Consider the following 17,308-nt stretch of genomic DNA (forward strand, 5'->3'; position numbering starts at 1 on the left):
TAGCAATTACAGGCTCTCGCATGATACCTGCGTCTTTGCCGACCACCGCCTTGGTCGTCGTTATCATGATCATTACGCAGTTGCTGATGCTGGTCACCCGCTGCATTAGCATTTACCACGGGTTGCTGTTGGGCAGCACCTTGCTCTTGCTGTTGTTGTGCTGCACGGTTTTGATTTCTAGCGTTGCGGCCCTCTTCTTGGGATTCCGTTTTGCCATCGCAAGGTGGTTCGTCAATGGAGACCACGAAGGCTTGACGATCTGGTGTAGATGAGCTATTTTCATCATCGCTTCCATAAGGATTGGGTGTGAGAACGATGCGAGGCACCTTGAATTTGCTGCAATCTGGAGACTGGGTGGTTGTGGGAGGGTTTTCAGATCGGATCTGAAAAACTTGGTCAAGCATAGCGGAGTACTCGGAAGCCGAGTTCTGCAGTTTTAACGGGGCAAGGACGGACCCTGCGCCAACCTGGAGTCGCGCAACGCTGCCTTGGACATCTCAGTGCACTCGACGATGGTACAGTAGATGCGATCTAACTCCTTGATCAGGTCTAAGGGCCTGGGTGGGTGGGGGGCGATGATCAGATCTTGAACCCTCTTAGAGAGGGAGAGACCGCTGGCTTGCTGGATTAGTGGCCTGATGACCCTTGGATGGAGAACTTGTTTCACTAGAACAGATCCAACGAAAGCTGAGTTGGTGCGGGATGACGAGTTGGCAGAAGTCGCTGAGTCGACGGGAGGTGCCGAGTCGATGGAAAAAAGTGGTCAGAACAAAATCCACCGGCATGGTCCCAAACTGGATCTGGATCGGGTTATCGAGGAAGTCCTTCATGCTCTTGGGAAAAACAATGCCAGGGTGGGATGCCATTGAGGTCACAAAAACGGATCTCCCAACCTCCCCTACCTGGTGCACCAATTGTCGGAGTTAGAGGTCCTGTAGTCCACCAGGGAGTTACTCAGGTGGTTGATTTGTAGGCGAGGGCGATCGCGAAATCAAGAACTCAAAGGTGATTACGAGAACACGAAGGGGACACGAGGGTTTTAGACAGGTTCGGGCCTAAAGAGAGTAATACCCTACGTCATGTATGCTAGTGGATTGTATTGCTCAATGATTCCATACCCTAGGAGAGGGCCCTTGGTCACCTTATATAGTCCAATGATCAAGACTTACAAGTCAATTTGGATCTAATCTACTCAGTTTTTACATGGAAGGTATTCTAAGTCGGATTACAATACGTGTCCCACAGAGTCTGGGTAGATTTGGACTGTCTAGTTGCCTTGTCGTGTACTCCAAATAACTTAAAGTCCTTGGCCCGCACGTCCTGGTCGGGCAAATCCACTTGTCATTTCCGACCAGCATCTTGGTCGGTGGGGACCCGTGGGGTACCCATATCCCTCAAAAACCACCTCTTATGATCGAGTTCATTGGACCACATACATCTGTATGTACTAGGCCTAATAACTCGCTTGCTCTCTCACCTTGTCCAACAAAGGGAGTTTTAGTCATTTTTCCAAGTAGGCATGACTCGCATGTCTCAATCAATTCAAAATTGAAAGGATTAAGAAGACCATCTTTATGGAGCCTCTTTATGCATTTCTCTCCTATATGGCCTAAACGACAATGCCACAAGTAAGTAGCATTTGAGTTATCTACGCGAGTTCTCTTAGTACTAATGTTGTTTATTTCTACATCTTCTAGATCAAGAATGTGAAGCCCATTCACAATGGGACATCTCCCATAGTACATACCATTCATAAAAATGGAACAACACTTGTTCTTTATTATGAATTCATAACCATCATCCTCTAAACATGAGGAGGAAATAATGTTCTTATTCAATGCAGGAACAAAATAACAATTATTGAGTTCAAGCACTAATCCAGAAGGCAATGACAATGGATATGTGACGATGGCCAACGCAGCAACCTTTGCTCCATTCCCGACGTGCAAATCCACTTCGTCTCTCGCAAAGCGTCTAATTATTTTCAGCCCCTGCAATGATTGCAAGTGTGAATCATTGCACTAGTATCAAATACCCATGCATTATTAGAACTCGTAGCAAGATTAATTTCAATAACATTAATACCTTGAGCAAAGGTCGCACCTTCTTTCTTCCTTTTATCTTCCAAGTACTTCTTGCGATTCCTTGACCAATGCCCCTTAGCACCACTGTGAAAGCAAGCATCATCAGGGGAGGCACCAACTTTCTTTTTTTTTTCTTTAGCATCCCAGGCAACTCAGTCAGCGATTTCTTCAAACCATTCATGTGATAGTTCAGGATGAATATCTCAAAGCTAGCAGTTAGGGACATCAGTATCACATCGGTGGCAAGATTGTAAATGAGGGGAAAATCTAGTCTCTACAAGCTCTCAATGTACCCTATCATCTTAATCACATGAGGGATGACTAGAGAACCTTCAGCAAGCTTGCAACCAAATAAGGCTTTTGAGGTATTAAACCTGTCAACCCTCGCCTGGTTTTCGAACATGCCACGTAACCCCACGATCATATCGTACGGGTTAGTACTCTCAAATTGCTTCGGCAGCTCAAAGTTCATGCAAGCAAGCATCAGGCACTGCACATCCACCGCATAATCAGTATGCTTCACATAAGCACGATATGCACTAGTGGTGTGTGCGACATTATGAGGCTCTTCTGGGTAAGGAGTATCGAGAACGTACTCTTTTTTCTCTTGTCTGAGAACAATTCTCAGGTTCCGATTCCAATCAACAAAGTTTGTTCTGTTTAGCTTTTCTCTATCTAGCATCGATCACAGATTGAAGTTTGATGCACTCGATATTTTCTACAACAGCAAGATATGCAACGGTTAGCACTTCTTTTATTAACACTTTTAATGAAAGAATTCCTGCTATGTTGTGCGAACGTCCCCCGACGTTGCATAGCAGGACGAGATCCAACGCTCCCTGTGATACTAGTGAGATTTGGCATCACAGCTAGCATCATAGTGAACAAGGTGGGCAACACTTGCCAATCGCATCCAATGCGACTCTCGTTTGTTCGGTGACATCATATGTCTCAGCTCCCAACACTTATGCCCCAAATCCCAAGTTCGACTTGATAGCTCTGTCAAGCAAACCAACACTATGCCATGGTGTCTGACACCACCCAATGGATCAAGGTAGAAGATGACACCCTGCTTTAGCAGACCCATGACCTACTAACAAGACCCCAATGGTGCAGTTGTTGGAAGGGCATAAAATCTTAACATTTTGTGAGGGATTTATCATGCTCATCACAGGTAGTGCATAATAATAATTATCATAGATAATCAAATTATTATGATAGTATGGCCTTTCTTCATCCAACAAAAATCAGCACATGTCAGCGACTGCTAGTCCGCACGCCTATGCCAAGATGTTGCATCTTGGGCACCTTCTCCAACGTACGATGGTCGCCGAGTCGCTTCGCTCGTGTCGATGAATTACATAATCTAATTCAGTTAATACATGCTAGTAGCTAAATTAAAATTATAAATTACATAACAGGAGTGGCATGCAAGCTGAGAATGAACAGCCTCAACCTGGCTGTAATAATTTGTGACACGCAGGCCACACGAATTTATTACACATAGATCATCACATGATTTTGACGCCATACCATCACATCATTCTCTGCAAAAATGAGTTAGGCGTTTCTACAAACGATGCAACGCGTCCCTTTTTTTCTTTTAAAAGCACGATCTGGTCCTGTCAGCCGATAACGGATAGAACAAATTTTTCGCATGCTGCCAGCAAGCTAATAGACACGGCGTTCTAGCCGACATAGCCATTCGTGCTGCATATCGACTGCTTCGCTACACGAACTCACAACCTCGTGGTCAGCCGCGCGGCGCTCGTGCGTCATTGTAAATATGGCTAGTTAGCCAGTCACATAATAAGAAAGTAAGAATGGAGTAAAACAGTCCAATTCGTGCGTAACGCTATTCGCCAAAATGATCTGATCTACAACCAACCATGCAAAAATTTTAATCTAGATCAAAAACAACACAAGCACAGCTCTGATACCCTTGTTAGAAAATGCGGTATGCTACTCGCTAGCACACAAAAATATAACCGCGTAAACAGGATCACTTATGAGTAGATGATCATAGATTATACCTTCGCTCGTCGCGCGTCACAGCAGAAGTCTTGATGAAGCGCAAGTAGTCGATCCGGTCAACGTCGAGGAAGTAGTAGTACGATTTGACGAAGTGTGCAACCTAGCAACACCTCTACAGCAGTCCGCACGTACGGGATGGGATGACGAATCAGAGCGTGCTAGCACTCCACAGCACGTACTCAGAGATCCCCACGATCAACCTTTGATCTGGGAGGGAGGACTGCAGCAGCGTACCAGGCAGGCACGTGCGGCGGCGGCACACCAGGGAGGCGTGCAGCAGGTGCAAGAGGTGCGGCTGCTGCAGGGCTTGCGGCAGGTGCAAAATCATGTTAGGGTTTAACACCTGATAAGGATTTATATACTTGCTTAATGGGCCAGCACTTTCTTGTAGGGCCAGGCCCTCTTGGGCATCTCCAACACATGTGCACCCCATCGATATCCTCCTGGCTAGGAACACGATCGAGGATGATGCCACCCTTCAAAGAAACTCTACCCCGGTGTATGGCTAGTCGTATCTTACCACATCTTCGGCCAGCTACAGCTACCAAATACGACGCCGTCTGCAAATCCTGGCGCCTCTCATATCTGGCCGTCTGCTGTTGCGGGCTCTGCTCCCCCCCCCCCACCCCATCCCCAACCAAAGCCTATACCTCACCTACTCCTCCATGGACCATGACAGGAACATGGCCACCCTACACAACCTCTCCACCAACAAGACGTACCACGTCTCCCTGCCGGATCCCCATTCTAAAGCTGCTACATCCTCGGCTCCTCCCATGGCTGGCTGGTCACCACCGACGAGCAGTCCCAGCTGTTGGTGATATGCCCAAGAGGGAAATCATAACAATTTAGACTAAAGGTTCACGGGATAATTGATCCATAAGGGATTAGGGTAACTAATGGACCTTCAGCCTGAAAGCCCATTAGTGTGCTCTATAAATATGAGGGGTGGGGCTAGGGGCGCACCATTCCACCATGCCGCAACCCTAGCCGCCACTTCCTCTCGGCCTAACCCCGAGACCCTAACCGCACGCGCGATGCTAGCACACCGGTGCACAGCGTTCCTTCCCCGCATGTGTGGACTTCGTGGAGGCGCTGCTGTTGTTGTTGCTGTGCTGATTGGCTACGACAGCGCAAGGCTGCTGTAAGGGCGAGGACGAGAAGGAGACGATCCGATCGACTACTTCCTCTACACCGACGTGCATCTACGTTGGACCGGCTGCTCCAACTCTTCTTCCGTTGCGCTGTGCGTCTAGTGGTAACGATCCATGACTCCTCAACTCGCAAGTTTCCTAGGTGAAGTCATAGATGTAATTGCTATTGCTAGAGTAGCCTACCTGCGTTTCCCTACAGTGGCATCAAAGCCATCTTGCATAGTTTTTAGTCTGGATCTTGCACATATAGGTGATATGTGATGTTAGTAGATGTGATCTATTACGATTAGGTTCATGTGATGGATCTTATGTTGCACGATTTGATTAGATCATTTGGTCATAAGGGGATGGAATGGGTTCGAGTAGATTGCATCATGTGACCAAAAAGATTAGTTCGTGCTCTTTCTTTGTTGCGCACGTGACTTGTCCCCACCGGCTGGAATCACCATTGGGAAAGTCGTGTGCATAATCAGTAAATTGAGCCAACGAATCGAGGTCATGTGTTGCGGTCTTCTCATGTACACCTGTCACACTGATCAATATGATTGATCTAATGGAAATTGAGACACTGAATGGCTCAGAAATTGGGTTCATGTGATCAATCCGATGAGATCCTAGCATAATGTCGACTATCTGCTATAATGATATCCTAGCATCATTTCGGTAGAAGACATTCTACGCTTAACTTGTTTTTGCATGGTATGATATGAATGGTATGGCCTCAATGCCATGTGATGATCTATGTGTAACATTTGTGCAACCTGCGATGTTGCAAGTTAACACAACCAGATTGAGGTTGTCCCATTATTGTATAATGACCTGCGTGTCGACTTGTGATGCTTGATCCCTCATGTAATTTATATATCATAGCTACTAGGTGTGTAGTAGTTTTGCATATGTTCATGGAGGCCTTATCAAGCATGGTGGCAATGGTGATCACCATAAGACAGGAGGCATGGCGATGGAGATCAAGGTGGAACCATGGTGATAGAGACCACTATGATTTCAAAGGCCATACTATTCACAATATAATATGATTGTATGCCTGTGATGTTTATTTTCTCATCTTACTATTCTGTTCATGCTTTACATGTGGTGGATGTTTTTGTCGTGATAGAAAAGCTTCCCTTAGAAAAATTGAGTTTTTTATGCCTTTTACCAATACCTGCACCTACAAATTTTGATCGTTGTGTGGTAGATTTACCAAAGTAAAGTACCATTAGCTATCATTATGACTAGGACATGGATGTCGAAGATTCATAAGCATAGTATTGGTTTACTCAGCAAAGCTATCAAAATGGTTGGTTTTGGGCTTTATGGCATGGAGTTAGGAGTTGGGGCATTGGATGCTGCTCAACAAACAAGATTCATATAGGGATATCATTAACAAACTATTGTTTACCTATGTCACTAAATTTTCTAGCAGTGAAGACAAAGCTCACTAGGATTTTAGTGAATATGGATCTTGGACCACTATATGTCATTAGGGGGAAGATGATGTTGATATAGTGGAAGTGTCTTTTATTAATTTGGTTAATAGAAGATTGGTACATAACCTAGTGCTAAAACTATGCATTTTTTATCCTATGTTGTAGATCATATATGCTAGTAACAATTCTATTTTCAATTTGCGATCTGTGCTTGACAAGGAAAAGCTCAATGGAGCTAACTTTATTGATTGGTACCGCAACCTGTGAATTGTTCTCACGCAAGAGAAAACTGAGTATGTTCTTGAGCAACCACACCCAGATGATCCCCCTATTGATCCCAATGTCGTAGCCCGCAGAGCTTATTAGAAGCACTCTGATGATGCACTCAACGTCAGTTGTCTCATGCTTGCCACCATGTCCCCTAATCTGCAGAAGTAGTATGAGCATGTGGATGATCACACTATGATTGAGGGGCTGCATGGAATGTTTGAGAACCAAGCTAGGGCTGAGAGGTACAACATCTCAAAGTCCTTGTTTGCATACAAGCTGGTGGAGGGTATCTCGGTTAGTCCCCATGTGATCAAGATGATTGGTTACATTGAGAATCTGGACAAACTTGGTTCTAAACTCAAGGATGACCTGGCTATATACATCATTCTCCAGTCACTCCTGGTAAGCTATGAGCCGTTCATTCTGAACTATCAGATGAATGGCATGGAGAAAACATTGGTTGAGTTGCATGGCATGCTGAAGATAGCAGAGGAAAGCATTAAGGAAAACCCCGCTCATGTGATGATGGTTCAAAAGGAGAACAAAAACAGGAAGTGTTGGACGCCTCCCAAAGGCAAAGGCAAGGGAAACGTCATTCCCAATGAGCCCCCAAGCTCTAAGCCTAAGCCAAAGGGCAAATCTGGCCCTTCTCCTGATGATGAATGCTTCCAATATCATCTCAAGGGACATTGATCTAGGATCTGCAAGAAGTACTTGGAGGATAAGAAGAAGGGAAGTGAGACTTCCACTCCAGGTATAAATGTTATAGAAATTAATATTGCTACATCTTCTAGTGAATCTTGAGTATTTGATATTGGATCGATGATTCATGCTTGCTGCCTGCCACTTCTGATATCCAAGCCTTGCTGATAACCTCTAGGACCATCGGTTTCCACTCAAGTTCCGATCACCCAAGAAAACTCACAGCTACCTGTATGAGAAGGCTATTATATTGTCTGATCCATCCGCTCTTGACTGCATCATTGTGCTTAAGCACTCCCCCGGGATGAACCTCTCCTTTGCAAGGGTTGGGCCAGGGACACCAAATGGACTTGGACCTGGCTTCACTAGGAGCGCTACCATAAGCACAGTGATATCTTGTACAGTGACCGCGACGGCTTGTTCTATGTTGTCGGTTACGGTGGTCAAGTCCACATGATTGATCTCAATGGCACGTCTCCAACGGTTACTATCTGTCTTTCACCTGATAAGGATTACATTGATTTTGGACTATTAGATACATTGTTCGGGCACCATGGGGTGACCTCCTTCAGGTTTTGAGGGAATATGGCGAACCTCCAACGACGACTGTCGTCTCTTATTCAAATGATGATTATTACCCATCAGACAACCAGGAGCTGTGTCAGTCAAATAGCATGAAGGGAAAAGAAAATTTGGTGGATGAACATGAGTCTGAAGAAGACGAGAAAGATTATTGTCCACAAACAAGAGACAAAATAGATGTTTGCAAGGTGGATCTTGCTGAACAAAAGTTTACAAAAATAAGAAACTTGTGAGATCGCATGATTTTCATTGGTTTCAACAGCATATTCATGATCCATTCCGAGGACTTTCCAAATATAAGACCGAATTGCATCTATACTTTGGATGGCAACCTTAATAATATTTTCACCAGTCCATCCAATGGATGGCAGATGGCTTGCTGCAGTGGCCACCCCCTGTTTGGATTAGACCTCACCTTACATGAAGTATGTGACTTTTCCCACCTCTTGCTTTGCAAGTTGTGCACTTATTCTCCCTTAAGACATGCGTGGTACTTCTTTACTCATGAATGTTTGTTCTCATGTGAAGTGAATACATGTTTGTTGTACTAGAGGGAGTTTCGGTTTCATAAGTGTGATCATTTGTAGTAACGTGAATTCCGATATTGTGTGCCACGTTATTCTGAATAAAACAAGATAAATTGGAGAGATGGCCTTACCGAAGCATGCCCAACCCCCCAACAAAACACTAAACCGGTGAACATCATATCAAACCGGAGTAAATTTATTTGGAAGCTGTTGGGCTATGTATCAAGTTGTTATATGCTGGATGTAGTATGGTCAGCGTGCTCATCGTGTCTCTTTCGCAGGAGAATTTATGAAATCTCATCTACATAAAGTTGCCTAAAAAATTATACATTTCTCTACATGTTGGCAAATCTTAGTCAGCTGAGATCAGGTTGATTGTCATCCCAGAACATTCTCCTGGAAGGAGACAGAGAGGAAGTGCCAGAAAACTAGCAGGCTTGGCAGCGGCGATTGCGATTGGACATGGAAGTAAACCATGGTGCCCTATCGAAGAAGTGGGGGTCCCCTCGTGCTCGTGTGACATTGACCGCTAGGATGAACTGCTCATGGAAATGGCTAGCTCGACTTGCATGTGCGCTAATTATGCATAAGTTCTCCGTCGTCCGACAACCTTTATTTCCCCTTCTGAAACTTCTGCTCCTCCTATTTCTCTTTTTTTTCTAAACTTTTTTCAAAAAACTTAAAACTTTCTTTCTCATGTATGTTTAAAAAATGATACAGCTTTGTTATTGAAGTTTTAGAAAAAATGTAGAAATCGAACTTTTCCATTTTTTTCAAGAACTTTTCTAGAAAAAATAGTGATCCTTTTCCAAAATATTTTGGGAAACTCCTTTGAGAAAACTATTTAGAAAATATTATAAAAAACCATAAAATCATTCCGGAAGGTTTCCATAAAAAAGTTACATTTTGACATTTTTTTCAAGATAAAACCCAAATATAAACAAGGAGAAGAAGGAAGAAGTGGAAGAAAGAAGGACCAAACTAAGGGTTGGGTTAGAGAATACATTAGCATGGCTTCCCGCTGGTGGTGCCACCTGCCTCTCGGTTGTGAGGAGTTATCATGCAAAGGAGGGGAAGTTAGAGGGGTGACGGGACTATGAATATGAACTTTTGCTAGTTTCCGGTTGTCGGGTTGTAGCTTTACAAACCAAAGCTTGAATTTAATGGAAAGAGATGGAGCAAAGGATAAGGGAGAGGTGTTCACAACGAGTCAATAGAGATATGTATCTATGTTTTACCTAAAGAGACGATGAATCAATAGAGATCTCTAGCTATGGGTGCGGGGACCGCCCCTTGTGCATCCGCACTTAAGCAATACAGTGCCATGCCCTGGATCAGTAACAGGCACCAACGTTTATCAGAATGATCATCAGAGTAAGAAGAAGGGAAATTAGATGGAGTTATGGCGGTGTCATATTAACCTTCAAGGAGTAACAAGTAGCTATCAATACGCAGTGGAAAGATGAAAGCCGGATCCCTAGAAAAATTTCGCAAACAAGCAAGAATGAGTACTTTTGCTAGAAGTACTCAGCAAGTATCTTAACATAGAAGGGTTAATGATATGTAAGGCATATCAAGGAAGGGTGGTGGCTAGTATGCCAAAGATATCTGTATGCAGAGTGTGATGTTGTTTGGTCTTTTTAAGGTATGGTTGTTTAATTATAATATTGTTGTTTTAGCCCTGAGAGGGGGAAAACAAAACTCCCCTGCCAGTTCCCATATTTTAAGGCATCGAGCGTCAAGATCCTGCTTACTTCAGTTTTTTAGGTTACAGGTCGGTTGATTTACTAGAATACTAGTCGTATCCGACTAGTGGAGTTCTACTCTTATTAAAACGAGTACTTTCCTAATTATCAACTAGTTCCTATCTTTCCATCTAGACTACGCCACCCTACGCCATGGTCTCCATGTCAGATATGTCTCAGTGTCCAGCCCCATATTTCTGACTATCCAAACCTTCTGGTGGGCCCGTAGAAGTATGTACGATTTCGCTATCTACAAAAACTGGCTCACCCTCACGTACACGCGTGACATCATGACATGGCTGTGACGGCTGCCGCCTCTATCTTTCTCTCCTGTTTGCCTCCCACCACCCCGAGGCGCACGTTGAAACTACCTTGCCAAGCCACATCATCCGAACCCCTCATCCTATGCCAAAACCACCTCCCCTACCCCCTTTCCCCTCGCATGCCCACGCATGGCCGGGAACGCCAGAGCATGATGTCACCGGCCATCAATGCCATGCCCAACGTCTAAGGAGCCACGCATGCAACCCAGACGGGCGCACCAAAACCGCCTCGGCAATCCGCATCACCTAAGCCCCTCACCCCCACCCAAAATCACTTTTTCCAGCTCCCCGCCCATGCGCCTAAGAGCCATGGCAGTGTACATAGCACCGCCTGCCACTACTAACGAGCTTATCCGCTCGCCCTCTAGCTCATCCATGAGCTCGAGCTCGGCTGCATGCACTGCCCGGGGCTATAAATAGCCTTCCCTGGGTACCTCCTCACCCCGCACCACCACCTCTTCCTTCCTCAACGGATTAGGACAAGAGCTTGCTGCCTTCACCCGCTGCCGCATCCCTTCCAAGGATTGGGCCGGGTCAAAGTCAAAGAATGTCGCAAGCTCGTAGCCACTTCCTTCTAGCGCCACAGGGGCCCTTGGACGATCACTCCACGCCAGCCCATCACCACCGCTAAACCCGCTGCCACTGCCTACCACCGGCTTCGACCCGGCTACCGTGCTACCCACACACACCCTCTAAGTAGCCCCATCATGCTACCTGAGCTCCTACCTAAGCTTCTCACCCTCTCCAAATGCACACCAAAGTTTATTCTGCCTATTTCTTTTACCCAAAAATTCCACCAAAATTCATTATGCTACCCGAGCTCCTACCTAAGCTTCTCACCCTCTCCAAATGCACACCAAAGGTTATTCTGCCTATTTCTTTTACCCAAAAATTCCTCACGAAGAATCCGCTAGCGAACTCGATGGCATAAGTCATCATCAAGACCGTCATCGCTTTCAAGGAAGGCGTGACGTTTGTCTTCGGCTCCTGGGTCTGCATCATAGACGACGCCGGAAGTTTCCACTGCTACATCGCACCGGCCCCAGAAAAGAAGCTCTCAACTGCCAAGCTCCAGCGCAAGCTTTGGCCAAATTCATGCCCATCCCGCGTTATGTGGGAATCCCACTCACATTTTTGAACATCCGCTTGAGCCTAACCATGATTTCATCCGTGCTGATTCTATCAGGAGAGAATCTGGATGGATCATTAAGGCCGGTATACTCGTAGCCATAATGGCATCATTGCTGTAGAGGCTGGATGCGATGCTTCATAAAGCTAAAAGCTACTCCAACTCCAGTAAGTCTTTCCTTTCAACTGGGCAATTCTACCAATCAACTTGGGCAACTGCAGGCAGTCGCCATGCTTTGGCTCATCAAGCCACCCATTATTCCAGGAGGGATGGTGTCGTGAGAGTTTGGGTAGTTTTGGATCATGGTTGCCGATATAACATCATTTTTCTTTCCATCCGGTATTGGATTCTATCAGTTCGTAATCCAAATACTGGTTGTTCATTGTTTCTTGCATCTAAATCCTGACGCCTCCAACCAAGAGGATGTGATCTTTTGAAGGCTCTGGCTTGACACGAAAAAACTTCCAAAACAACTGAAAGTGCGGTCTAATTCCCAGAAAAGCTTCGGGGAAGTGAACAAAAATGGCAGTATAGAAAATTCCATTGGGATTCAGATGGACTAACTCCAATTGTAGTAATCAAGGAGGCCCCAGAAGAAGTCACAGGTCGGCAACCCAAGACCTCGCTCGATGAAGTGCAGAAAGGTTACCGTCTCGTTTGGATATGGTTCCAACAAGCAAGCATTTCTGAGGGCGGATCTCCATTGAATGTAGCACTGATCTTGTAGAAGCTTTGTGGCAACAAGAGCCTTGATGTCACCCTCAGTTGCCTTCACTTCCTTCCAAGCACACACAGCATTGGGCGGCGCAGTCTGATTAATCTTCCCGTACTTGGGCGCCGGCAACTCAGCTCCTTCTTCTTGCCGGATTTCTTCTTCTTCTCGCCATCGGCAATCTTGGATACGGCGATCTTCCTTCTCATCCTTGATGTCACGAGCGTTTTTAGTTGCATACGCTCGGGGTCTAGGAGGGCTGGAGGGTGGCGGCACAAGTGCTTAGAGATTGGGCAGTGGCAGCGGCACTAGGGCTACAGTATGCAAGTTGGAAAGGAAATGGCAAGGATAAAATGGAAGGGATAAACTTCCTCCGTTATTTATAACAGTGGCACCGTAAATACTATGCGAAGTGAATGGTTTCTGATTTAAAGGTCTCCCAAAATTTGGGAGATCTGATTGGCAATTACCTTTATTTCGGGAGGAAACAAGATCTCCTTCTAAAGATGGTCACGTTAACCTAAGGTTGACCCTTATACCCACCAAACTAGTCGGCTAAAGGCTCGGGGGCTATGTGCCACGTGTCCATCGATAAAAAGTTTTTTCTCCAGGTTTGAAGGGGAAAGTGATGTAGATTACAGATAACCCTCAGCCTGATTCTTTGATAAAATCTAAGGCTCAGGGGCTACTCCATATGGAGTGCGACTTTTGTCACACTTCCATAAAAAATCAAGGATGAAGATTATAAGGTCAAGTTCAAAAAGGGCTTGAGCACCTTCCAACCTCATGGCAGTTTTAGGCACCTTTGAAGATCTAACTAGATGAAGTACTCAAAGAGTATCAAGAGTAGTCGGTGGAGACTTCAAAGTACTCGGTTCTGCTACATTTGGCTAATAAGTACTTGGGGGCTTGTCGTACATACATCTATGAGCCCAATAGAAGGTTTGGAAAATCCTAAATATGGGGCTAGACACCGAGACGCATCTAACATGGAGACCATGGTGCAGGACGGTGTAGTCTACATGGAAAGACAGGAACCAGTCGAGGATTAAGAAAGTACTCATTTTAATAAGAGTAGAACTCCTCTAGTCGTATCCGACTAGTATTCTTGTAAACTAACCGACCTGTAACCCTACCCCGACTATATAAGGCAAGGCAGGGACCCCGTCCAAAGCAATTCAATCCAACCAACACACAGGATGTAGGGTATTACGTTATTCAGCGGTCCAAACCTATCTAAATTGTGTGTCTATATTTACCTTCGAGTTCCTGATCTCGACGAGCCCCACCAACCACAACACTACCTCGAGCACCCCCCTCGATTGATTGTCGGGTCTAAACACCAACACCCTCCTCGATAGGTTGCCGGGTCTAAACACCGACACCCCCCTTGGTAGGTTGCCGGGTCTAAACACCGACTGAGAGGATCCTGATAGGGGAAGTTGGGAGAGGTATGGCGCGGCAGTGCGATGCGTGTGGGGCGCGGCAGTGCGACATGCGTGGGACGGGGCAGTGAGATGGCTGGGGGAGGCGGATCCGGGTGGCGGCCACGCCGGCATGCAAGGGGGAAGGAACAAGCGGGTGAGAGAGAGAGAGAGAGGAGGGGAGGAGGAAGACGACGCAGGTCATCACGGGCTGGGCCGGGTGGGCCAGTAGCTGGGCCAAGCGACCTGTTAGGCCGTGCGGGAGAGGGAGGAGCAGGCCAGGCTGAATTGACTGGAGAGAGGGAAGAGAAGGTTGGCGGCCTGTTAGTGAATAGGAGTGTTTGACAATTGTTTGAATAAGTTTTGAACTTGGTTTGAATTCAAATTTGAGGACTGTTTCTGAGCTTTGGATCTTTTCTAAAATCTATAGCACTCAAATGCACAATCATGTGAAGTTTATGCATAGTTGTGAATATTTGTGAGATAATTTGAATATTAGGAAGAAATGAGGATTAATTTAGAAACAATTTAAAAGGTCCTCATTTTTAAATGCTTTTTAAAAATTAGGGACGTTACAATGGGTTACCTGAAGAGATTACGTTAGAGACGACAAAAGACAAATGCAAAAGTGGAACAAGAGTGATAGGCGCAAAGTCTTAGCAAAACATGCCAATTTTAATTTACTCAGGAGCACACAGCTTTCAGCCACATAAGAATCTTTATTTCTGAATTTCTGATTTCAATTTATCTTGAGAAGAAGATCGGCACATTTGCATCATTGATCGCTTGCAACTTGTAATAAGAGCCATTCCATTGGTTTAACGAGACTATGACTACAGCTGAAACGTAAACTAATTTTGTTGAAGTCATTTGGTCCAAACTAACAATACTAAATGTTGGCTGTTGGCTATTCTGGCTGAGCATAAACGATATTGTTCTTTAAAAAAGAACACAGTCTTACATGCAAATTTTCTTCTGAACGACACATTCGCTACTATACGCTTCTAAAATGTGGACCTTGCCACATAAGGAGGACAATCAGGCAATGATGAAATCTGCATGCTGTACTTTGGAAACAATGGTCATGGAAATCTTCACCAGCCATAGGTGGATGTCTACTAATAGGTTACGTGCTTAATGGTATCCAGTTAGTTTCTATGTTTAGAACTGTTAGAATCTTGATTGACAGCAGGGGGGTGTAGTTGTGAATTGTGATGATAGATCGGTTGAATGCACAACTCACATAGAGGCCGGTATAAAGACTTCCTTTACTAAAAAAGAAGCTTAATCGAAGTACAAGCTACCAAAAGAGTAGGCAAGAATCGCATAGAAGCCAGCTGTTAATTATGTTCTAGTATTTGTATTTAGCGCAATGTACATTGACATGAATCACCTAGCATGAAGTATCAAATTTACAATGCCGGATCAAGTGCACCAACGATAGATAGCTTTGTCTTATCATGTGATCAGTGCAATATGTATAGTACATTACACCTCTCATTACCAAGATATTTCTGAGATGCTGGCAACATCTTCCAGCGTATTGATCCGGAGACACGATATATATAAGCACTAATGGAAGGTGTGTGTCAACGGACAAACTACAAGCTCTTAAATTAAATATTTTTAATTGGTTCTTGTTAAAAGGGGCAATCTTAATGAAAGAAATTTAGTAAAAAGACATTGGTAGGCTGATGACCGATATTGTTTTTTGACAATAAAGAATCCATCCAGCATCTTTTCTTTGATTGTCATGTTGCAACATTTGTTTGAAGAATTTTTACAATGTCTTTTGGTTTGCAATCTCCTAAAAATATAACTGATTTATCTAAGGTGTGGCTAGATCAAGTAGACCAGCATATGCGAGGAGCAAGTGCAATTTTTTCGTCTATTTAGCTCTACAGACACGATGTGGTTTTTAACATTAAAAAATATACTCTTATTTGCAGGTAATTTTCAGGGTGACACACTGGACACGTTTTTGGAGTCATCTATAGAAGGAGAGCAAGAGACTATATTTGAATTGGGCTTGTCGAACGCTCGAGATCATGACTATATGGAGATCTTTGCCAAACATGGGTGGCCGTCCTTCAGAAGGCTTTGTGCCTGTTACCTCTTCACTTGGTTTTGCTTTCTGAGAGCTCTTCTTGGCATGAACTATAATAAGAATTGGTTGGGTGCAAAATTTTTGCAGAGGCTAGAATAAAAAAAATTCTAAAAAAGCTCATAACTAATATCGCCAGAACTCAAGACAAGCATGCAGCGAAAGGTCATAATCACAGATGGAGATTATGATTGAACTTTTGCAACATCATAGTCTAGTGATCCATACAAACTTATTAATTACTGATAAATCCTACACCACGCTCGCTATATTACTTCCTCCCTCCCAAATTATTATTCGTTTTGACTTTTCTTAATATATAGTTTTTTATATGCACCTAAATAAATACTATGTCAAGATGCATATCAAAAGTCATGTGTCTAGAAAAGCTAAAACGAATAGTAATTTAGGATGGTTTGTAATTTGGGACGGATGGAGTATATACACAGGCTGACACGGGCAAACTTAATATAAGTACATCGGTCACCTTGTACAGCAGAACCAGTCCACCACTCTAGCTAGCTTCTCACTCTTCACGCACCTGCAGGTGATGGAGCGTCGTCATCATCCTTCCCCGTGAACCACGGCATCTGAAGCGCGGCCGCGGAGGTGAGCCTGTCCCTGGGGTCGAACTCCAGCAGGCCGCGCAGGACGTCGAAGCCAGCCGGCGAGAGCCGTTCCTCCGGCACCGCGTCCCGTAGGTGGCTCGGCGTCGAGGGCGACACACCTAGCGACATCAACGACACCTCGTCCGGGATCCCGAGGAGATGGACGATCTCGCCCAGCTGCTCGAACACATCACTCCCCTGGAAGATCGGCTTCCCGGCGACGAGTTCCGCCATGACGCACCCGAGTGACCACAGGTCCACGGGCGCGCTGCATTCCGTGTCACCCGTGAGCTGCTCCGGTGCCATGTACCAGAGCGTGCCCTGGACGGGCCCCGAGGTGTCCGGGGGCGGCACGGTCGCCGAGCTGGCGAGGCCGAGGTCGCAGATCTTCACGGCCCGGCCACGGCCCCGGCCATCCTCCTTGCCGACGAGGACGTTCCCCGGCTTCAGGTCGCAGTGCACGACGCCGCGCTCGTGCAT

General features: G+C 45.3%; 1 protein-coding gene across 1 annotated transcript; it reads right to left on the minus strand.

The window, feature by feature from the left end:
* Positions 1–16,753: 16,753 nt before the first annotated feature.
* LOC101767891 (putative cyclin-dependent kinase F-2) lies at positions 16,754–17,308 on the minus strand. The gene has a single exon (XM_004971876.2). It carries the CDS (start codon positions 17,306–17,308, stop codon positions 16,754–16,756), a length of 555 nt encoding a protein of 184 aa, XP_004971933.2.

The sequence above is a fragment of the Setaria italica genome, chromosome V, assembly GCF_000263155.2.
Source record: "Setaria italica strain Yugu1 chromosome V, Setaria_italica_v2.0, whole genome shotgun sequence".
Lineage (NCBI taxonomy): Eukaryota > Viridiplantae > Streptophyta > Magnoliopsida > Poales > Poaceae > Setaria > Setaria italica.

Bases quoted from the DNA above. Each gene is read 5' to 3' on its own strand.
- LOC101767891 (XM_004971876.2), bottom strand. From the start codon at position 17,308: ATGCACGAGCGCGGCGTCGTGCACTGCGACCTGAAGCCGGGGAACGTC.